This window comes from Convolutriloba macropyga, chromosome 7 (assembly GCF_964194025.1).
Source record: "Convolutriloba macropyga chromosome 7, txConMacr16.3, whole genome shotgun sequence".
In the NCBI taxonomy this organism is placed as follows: Eukaryota; Metazoa; Xenacoelomorpha; order Acoela; family Convolutidae; genus Convolutriloba; species Convolutriloba macropyga.
In genome coordinates this window covers 61620015-61629330 of record NC_134474.1, presented here as the reverse complement: position 1 = coordinate 61629330, position 9316 = coordinate 61620015, and the positions used below count along the sequence as shown (strand labels likewise).

The 9316-nt window shown below is 34.1% G+C and overlaps 1 protein-coding gene across 2 annotated transcripts in view; it reads right to left on the bottom strand.

Annotated features, from left to right (window-relative positions):
* The window catches only part of LOC142342426 (defecation cycle abnormal dec-7-like), a 42648-nt gene that overhangs the window by 16693 nt on the left and 16639 nt on the right, over positions 1-9316 (bottom strand). The window contains exons 4-5 of one of the 2 annotated variants that reach the window (XM_075393747.1): positions 5252-5386; positions 159-965 (exon numbers count right to left, since the gene is read on the bottom strand). In XM_075393747.1, coding sequence (XP_075249862.1) covers positions 159-965; positions 5252-5386 — 942 coding nt within the window. The remainder of the gene's footprint in view (positions 1-158; positions 966-5251; positions 5387-9316) is intronic. The other variant, XM_075393748.1, reaches the window with a different exon arrangement.

The window sequence follows — 9316 nt, the reverse complement described above, 5'->3', positions numbered from 1 at the left end:
TGTGTGTTCGTGTTTGTGTGTGTGTGTCGTGTATTTGTGCGTGTGTGCATGCTTGAGCGTGTGTTTAGTTTTCTGAAATTTGCAAACAATCATAAATCTTTACCAATGATCGACTACGTTTTTTCAAGGTTGAAAGGAAAGAAAATTAAGTTTCTTACCATTCTGTGTTATAAGCATCGTGTAAACACCAATGCCCATAAAGGGGTAGAATAGCCCGTCAATTGTGCTCAAATGTGGATCTCCCCTGTTCAGAATGACATTTCGAGGCCAGTACTCCCCAACTATGGTGGGTCTGTGTTTCTTGAAGTGTGTAATACAGATAGGCGGTACTGCAAAAGGTGAATTCCGAAAACAGCATAGATTGAACGGAGATAATTCCGATTTGTAGTGTTTGATCAAGTTTGTCATCGAATTCACTTCTTGTTGCATACTCCCAGAGTTCATAAACGGAATAAAGCCATTTGTGTTCTCATGAACTAGAAAACCGTCTGCCGCATTGTAGCAACACTGATTAGAAACCATTCTATTCTGGGAAACAGAATCGATTAAAGCTGAACAAGCAAGTCTAGGCGACCGAATGCAAAAAGCAGGAGAAACGCCTGCTTGTGACCTTTTATGTTCACAATTGCTCTTCCAGCAGTACCCTATTCTGAACAGCTGGTCTCTTTGTTCAGGGTTAGTGCCATTATCACAACATATGTCGTATTCCCACCCCGACATTCCTCTGGAAACTTCCAATTTTGCCCAGTCCGCATCCGTGACCAGACTGATGGATTCCTGATTTGTGAGGTCGAAGTTTCTTGGCACTTGAGGACATGGGTACCATTTTGTTAACATCATTTCACAATTCGAGTAATCGTTACGACTTTCTTCAAGGTCAAACTGTGAACAGTTTTTCAACACTTTTGAGTCTTGTGATTTCTGTGTGTCAACAAATATTGGGTCCGACTCACAGCTGTTCACACCTAAATTGCACATGGTGACAAAAACGATTATACTAATACGCAGTTCGAACTATGTCTTTGCCCTTTGTCGCTAAACTCCACAAAATTAGTACAATATTATTAAAAAGGTAAACTGCCTTTAATAAATATTGCGCTTATTTGTACAATTTGGTAACCAATGCTACAACATTGTATAAAATCTAATTAATATAATCTTTCTTTCGTCGCCCTATCCCGCATTGAAGTGCCCTTTTTACATCTATCAAGATACTTTTTGTAGAATTAAATTGTAAAATGGGTCAAATGGTTCACTTTTTAATAGAGGAGCTGACTTGTAATGTTTGACCATTTTTTTTCGCTCAACGCGCTGAACACATTCCCCTATGAAAATTTGGATTCAAAATTTCTACTCAAAAAGAGCAAATCAAATTCAAAAACTCAAACCTTTAGTGATTAACCCATTAGCGCCTTTGAAATGGAAATCATTTGGCAAAATATAAGCTTTTTAACTCATTTGAAAGAAACTGACGCAAATTATATATTTGTCTCCACAGAGATGAGGTTAAAATTTTTAGCTGAATAGTTTTAATGTTAAACAATGAAAATTAGCAGAAAACAAAAACCCTAGAATCCTATCAAATTGCCTCAAAACCCAGCCGCGGTGACCAGATCATTGTTAATCTTCATTTGAAGAAGTGTCGACATCTTTTTCCTGTTGAAAAATGAAAAAGGAAGCAGCAGAAAAGTGCAGTTTGTACCTCCCTCAAGTTTTGCAAACTCTTATTTTCATAATTTTCCAACAAATTATCTTCCTCTCACGCAATCATTTAGCTCTCAACTAATTTGGAAAAAAATATTGTGTATGCCTGCTTATTTGTACCAGTTTTTAACTAATTTATATATCGCAAAGGAGACTGCTAAAATTTAAATCAAAATATTACGCTGCAAATTGTTTCGGAAACCTAAGAAAAATTACTACTCATACTGAATGTCGCCACTTTATCAACTTTTTGAGTTCGCTTTTATCACTTTTCGATTTAAAAAAATTTGCGGAGGGATTGCTCAAAAAAATTGAAAACGTAATTTAAAAATTCAACAATAGCTGCACTAGCAGCAGGTTTCCTCATAGAACGTAGACATATTTTTTTCGTCAAAGTTTTTGGTATGATTTTTGCATTTTTTAATCAAAACATTTTCAATGTTTTTTGGAGACAGTGAAGAATCAAAATGCAACTCTGTTTTTTTCTTCATACTGAATTTGAAATTTTCTACGCCATTTGGATAGATAAAACTATCAATATTTATACTGGTATGAAACCAATAAAGATTGCAGTTCAAAACGTAGCAATCGAAACTGACATTAGAAAAAGAAAATCAATACAAAACCTTTGATTTCCAGCTATTATATAATTAAAATATTTTAAAATAATTAGATAAAAAACACAACTCATCAAAAAATTGGCATGTTGCAGTAAAATGTAAATTTGCAGCTGCTCTTTTAGATATCATATACTAAAAATTATAAACTAATTTTATCAACAGTATATGTAATTCAAGTTATTTCGAATTTGGTAATATAGCAATAGAATTCTTCTAAGAAAACCGGACGTAAAGTGAAAAATAACAAAAAAAATGGGTTGTGGTGGCCAAAACAAAATTCTTGTTACTATATAATGAAAAATAATTAAAGCAGAAAAAAGATTGAAGGAAAAAAAGAGTTTTTAAAAAAAATGTCATCAGCACAATAAAGTGTGGGTAATCCGTCAAGGACGACTTAATGTGAGATCTTAAGTAGATCCAAAAATTGGGAGTGTGATTTTGTTTGTGATGTGTTGAAGTAGTTAAACCTATAATATTGCGCGTTGTAATTATAATTTTTGACACCGATTGGCTTAATGATAGCAACTTTGTTTTCCCATAAGTATCAAAACTTTTCGTTTGTTTGCTTTGATATCAATCGTTTGAAAAAAAAGCAACTACCCTTGTAGCATCAACAGAAACATGAAATTGAATTATTGATTTTCAGTGGTTCAGGTAGCCAACAACTTTCGGGACACGGGTTTCAGCTATGGAAAGCTGGATGATTAATTTTTTGTAGCGCTCAAAGAATTGTTCTGGAAAAACGTATCCTATTTCTTACCAGTCGTCTGTATCTGCTCCAAAAAGTACAGTTACTAGTCACGTTTTAAGTGAAGCAGCAGATGAGGGGTGTTGACAATTCCTAAAAATTAGCTTAACATTTTCCTCTGAGTGTATTTGTTTTCGGTTTTAGAATTTATCGAAAGCTGCGTAAAATATGTATGAAAACATAAAACATTAGTCATATCAAATTGGCCTGATTGCTATAGCTGTTTTTTGCTTTTTGATTTCCTTGGACAAAATCATCAAATTTCCTAGTTTCCATTTGGTAGTTTTTGAAACAATGTCTTTTTTTAGGTTGCAGGGTTTGACTGCAAGAAAACTATGTTCAATTGCTGGGCAATGAAGAACAAAAAGCGTTGACAGTGGGTTTCGTTTGATTTATGTTTTTCAAACTGAGAAATAAGACTACGTTTTTTAGACTGCTGATCTTTCAAAAAAAGTTTTTTTATTCTCACAAAACGTTTTCAATTTTAGCTAGGCAAATTTCTTTGACCAGTTAGTGATAAGTTGCTAAGTTCACTTAGACCATCAGTTTCGTTTGTTTTTCCCTCAATATTCAGAAAGCCCTTTTGCGTTTTTTACATTTCAAAAATCAATTATAATTTTTACTTTATGATCTGTTTGTAAGATTTAGAAATGCTCCTTTCAACAGTGTGGATTTACTTGCCTAACTTTTTTTGAAACTTCTAGTCTAGACACATTTTTTTGCGTTTAATAGTTTTTCTCTCGCTCATAGCAAGGTGGTATTACAAAAATCACGATTATGTCGGGGAGGAAATGTTTTTGAGGCTTTTTTGACTAGAAAAAAAACCATTTTTTGACAGATCTAACAAGAATCAGGACTACAGAGCTGACGTCAGCAACCTTGGGCAGAGCTGTCACTCAAATGTCTGACGCCTTGGTCTTTGTTTTTGGGGAGCTTAAACCTTTTTTGCTTCAGAGAAAGTTCCGTTTCAGAATGTTTACATACTGTTTTGTTAATTGAAGAGCCTCCAAAAAATATATGAAAATATAAAAACATTAGTCATATCAAATTGGCCAGATTGGTTTAGTTGTTTTTTGTTACAGCAGCACGTCTTCTTTTGATTTCCTCGGACAAAATCATCAAAATTCGGCAGTTTTTGACTCAACGTCTTTTTTAGGTTGCACAGTTATCCGAAACAGAAAACAATGCTGTACCCAAAACAGATCTTTATCAATGCTGCCATGGAAGCTACTTTGCTATTAATATAGCTTCTATGGCCCAATTTTAAAAAAAATATTAAGGAGTTTTGATTCCAATTTTGCCAGTAATGATGCTGCAGCATTACTCTCAGGCATCATTGCATACACCTGCTTAGTTCCTTTTGAACATAATTGCAATTTTTCCATTCATTTATTAAAAAGCAGGTATCTGGAAAGAATTACAAGGGAGCAATGTGCCTTCGACGGCCGAACTGATAAATAATTTTTGCAGTTTTTCTCCCAAATTTCGCTACTCATCAGGATGCACATTCTCGGCGACAACTCTATTCGTCCATGTCAATTTATCTGTTTCTGTATCCCCTCAGACCACTAAGCGTTGTCAAATTGATTAGTCGTAATTTTCGGAGAATTTATGTTCTTTCCAAAATAAATCCCTTGTTATAAAACAAGTGGGTATAGTATGGCACCTGTATGGCCCATGGTAGGAATTTCAGAAACTAAATTGACGAAGTAGTCTGTATAATCACCTAGATATAGGCGTTGGTTACTAATGATCGAGTGTTATTTTGAAAAACAGCCGATTCGGCGCGCATTTAAACATTAGGCACCGGCTCTCAGACCGAAAAGACGGAAATGTGGGTATTGGCCAGAATGAACAGAGCGAAATGTGGGTATTGACCAGGCCAAAAATTGCTATTGGCCAGAGGGAAGGCGCAACCAAAAAATTTTCCAGACCATTAAGTTGGGTCGCACCGCACCCCCCTGTCCGCTACTCAAGTCGGTCTGGCCGATACCTGTCTTGGGTCGCGGACCTCATCCCCGGATGGTCGGTCATAAAGTCTGCCGTTGTAATTGGCCAATAAAAATAGTTTTTGGTCTGCATTGCCTGAACCCACCGTCTTTTACCCAAATGTCTGGCCAAAACTGGCTTGGTTTCTTGGACCTAGTCCTGAGTACCTATCAAGTGTTTTGGGTCTCACCTTTAATGGAGAAGTAGATCTCATATCGGTGATCACTGAAACTAAAATCGAGCGAGTATGTGTAGTTCAAGATATCCGGATCCAGGAGTTGATTGTCTTCGTCAATGACAGTGCCGTCTGTCAGCATAAAAACATCTACACTGTTTACATTACAAAGACAAAAAGTCATTACGACTCCCCGGTAGGTACATCATGCAAACCTAGTTACAGAGCACGCGCCAAAACATAGGAAATCATAATGCACAAAAGTCACCTGCGCTGAGGGGGAGGGGTGCAAATAACATGCACTTAGTAAGTGGGAGGGCTCACAAGCGGAAAAATTCAAATTTTTAACCGTGATTGCGGCATAAAAATGACAAGAGGTGCCGCAAATAGATAATGATTTAAGTCTAAGTCGAGATATTTTTCCATTTCCGCGCCCGCTAAGAGGGTGCACGTTAATTTCATCTCCGCGGCACACGTTTCATATTTTTTATAGCGACTTATTATGCAGTTGCATTTTGTAACTGTGGGGCAAATGGAAAAGCTTCAACTTCAGATTGAAAATTTTAAAAAAACAAGACGGCTCGTTAATGTGCGTTTGCACATGATGTTCCGACCCGAGCTCATCTACATTTTTGACTTAATTGTCAACCAAGTGAAGAAATAACAAAAATAGATGTTTGAGTTTAAAACAATCGTTACACAGCCTATCTACTAATTGAATTACATAATGCCATGCTTTATTACAGCGCCAATGAGATCTGACCTTAAAAAGACTACGAGACAAAAAACCAATCAGAAAATGAGCAAAAACAAAAACTTCACGGCAAAAACTGAATATCTAAATTTAAAAGCACATAGTAACAACGTCAAAATGCAGTCAGATGAAACCCTAAATACTCAAACTTAAATTCTCCTAATTATACAGCGGACGGAAAGTTTTCTTAATGAGACTATGTTACAAGTCAACAAAGAGAACGGTCAATGAGGCGAAATTCAAAATTTAAGCAATGTTTTTAAACCCAGAAATTTCAAGTCTTAAAAATCATTAGCTTTAACTAAAAAATCCGTGATAAATTACCAAAAGTTACTACAAAACCAAAAGGCCCTATGTCTGGGTAATTTAAGCCTTAGAAACGAACTAAAGAAAAACCTAAAAAATTAGAAACGGTTATTGCTACCATTAAAATCAATAGCTATTATCTGAATATTATCCATTTTTAATTCAATTCTTATTTCTACTAATTCAGCTTGAAGAATTACAATGAGAGATTATATAAGTTTATATGGACCACACTTGTAAACCATTGTGATATGTTACTACGGGATTGTTCTGAAAGAAGAGAAACAGAAGCGCTAAAAATGACCACTCAAAAAAATGTTTATAAAAACGCATATTGTCCAACAAACAAAGCATCGGTGACAAATAATATCAGTAGATATGTTTTTTTTGGAATACAATAAATTGGATGTGACCTCTCATTGATGAAAATAAGTTAAAATTTGACAAAAAGAACACCAAAAACTGAAAAGTTTGAAAAATGTTTGAAAATGTATATCACAAAAAACTTTAAGAATAAAGTCTATAAACTGACTAACTGATTTGGGTAAAGTCAATAATTACATCCTCAATTACAAGCCTAAGAGACTTGTCAGCAATGTACGACTACCTAAAGAACAAAAACAGGCAAAAACAGCAATTTCAAGAGAAAAATTGAGCGAGAAAAGTGTCGAAGGCATTAAAAAATGAACTTTTCACTAAAAACTTTTCTATGTTCAATTATTTTTTTAAAAGCAATGGGATTCTTCTTTTCTATCAGTATAGTTTAAAAAATCAAACATGAACATATACATTAGAACCACGAATTTTTTGAGAAAACTCGTAGTATCAACGCCATTAATTTCATTACCTTTATACGGAATCCACTAAATACGCTAAATTATGCCTCCATGGAACAACAAGTTTGTTGGCCACTCATATTTGGTCATAGAGACCTTACAACATGTTACTGAAGCTGAAAACAACAACAAAGACAGGCAACAACCAAAAATTCAGTAAAAAAGTGCCAGAAGTAAGTGTCGAAGCAATTTAAATCATCAAGTTCTAATGTGAAATCTTTAAATAAGATCCGTTGAAAGTCTTACTTTAACCAACGGGAACTATCAGTAATAAGATAATGTGATAAGACTTCAAAAGGACCCAAAACTAAGAAAAAGTACCCGAAAAACAAAAAAAATGTGAAAACTAGTGGCAATGAAGTTTTAAAACTAAAACTCAAAAGATAAAACCGCTAACCAGAATAGTTTTGGCCGCATTAGAAAAAAAAGATACAAAAAGTACTAAGGCTGGCTGACAGTTCAAGAAAAATGAGTTAAGGATTGGTTAATGTTCCAAAAAAATCTCGAAAAACTATTTTTAAAGTCTTAACAGCCATTAACCTCAAAAGCTTTTAACGGAGGTCAATAGTCACGCTCAGAAAAAACGCGATGTTAGGAGAAAGATGTTTGTCATGCATAGATGATCAAAAAGAGACCACGATAAGTCTTAAGACTATGAAAACAACAACAAAAACGCAAAAACCAAAAATTCAGTAAAAGAGTGCCAGAGGAAAGTCTCGAAGCCACTTAAATCATAAGCTCTTCTCTGAAAGTTTAGTCTATGATCCCTTGAACGTCTTCCCTTAACCAATGGGAACTGTCAGTAATAAGATACTGTGATAAGACTTCAAAGGAATCCAAAAATAAGAAAAAGTACCCGAAAATTTAATAAAAAATATGAAAACTCGAGGCATTGAAGCTTTAAAACTAATAGTTAGAAGATGGAAACGCTAACCAGACTAAATTTAGCTGCAATATAATAAAAAAGAGATCCTGTAAGTACTAAAACTGACTAACAGTGCACGAAAAAAGATAAGGATCGGTTAATCTTCAAAAAAATTTTCGAAAAACATTTTTAAAGTGTTAACAGCAATTAAACTCAAAAGATTTTAACGGAGGTCAATAACTACGCTAAGAAATAACACGATAGCAGGCAAAAGATTTTTTTTCTTGCGTAGATAATCAATATGAGATCACAATAAGTCTTAAGGCCTTGAATACAACAACAAAAACAGGCGAAAACCAAAATTCAGTAGAAAAGTGCGAGAACAAAATTTCGAAGCCATTTAAACCATTGGCTTTTCTCTAAAAACTTGATCTGTGATCCACTGAATTTCTTTTCCAAGCCAATTGGATTATAATAATATTTGGATAAGGTGTATAATATTTGGATAATGTGATAAGAGTTCAAAAGTAACCAATAATACCAAAAAAATCAAGAAAAAATTTCAAAAAAATTTTTTGAATTCTTGTGTTATTGAAGGCATATAATTAGTAGTTAGAATATAAAACCTTCAATGAACCTATTTACTTTTAGCAGAAAGCAAGTGGGCTCTGTCAACACTGAGACTGACTAACAGTTGACGAAAACTTTAAGATTGGTTTATGTTCAAAAAAATTTTCGAAAAATTATTTATAAATTCTTGACAGACATTAAATTCAATAAATTTTCACGGAAGTCATTAAATAGGTTTATATATGCTTCAATAGCAGTATGGGAATATTTGTCTTGCATAGGAGACCAATAAGACATAACAACAAGTCTTATGACTATGAAAACAAAATAAAATCAAGCAAAAACCAAAAATTCAGTAGAGAAGTGCGAGAAGAAAAGATCGAAGCCAATTGAAACCATAAGCTTTTCTCTGAAAAATTTATCTTTGATCAATTGAACGTCTCCTGGAAGTCAATAGGAGATGTCAATTTTATGACAAGTTAATCAGAAGTTAATGAGAAGGTAAAGTTCAAAAAATTTTTTCGGAGAATTGTTTTTAAAGTCTTAACAGCCATTAAATTCAATAGCTTTCAACGGAAGTCAATAAATTCGCTCCGTTAAGCCTCAACGGGAGGACAAGAAAGTTTTTCATGAATATTTAATCATTAACACATCGCAATAATTCTTATTTCTATGAAAACAACAACAAATACAGGCAAAACAAAAAATTCAGTACAAAAATGCGAGAAGAAAGTGTCGAAGCCATTTAA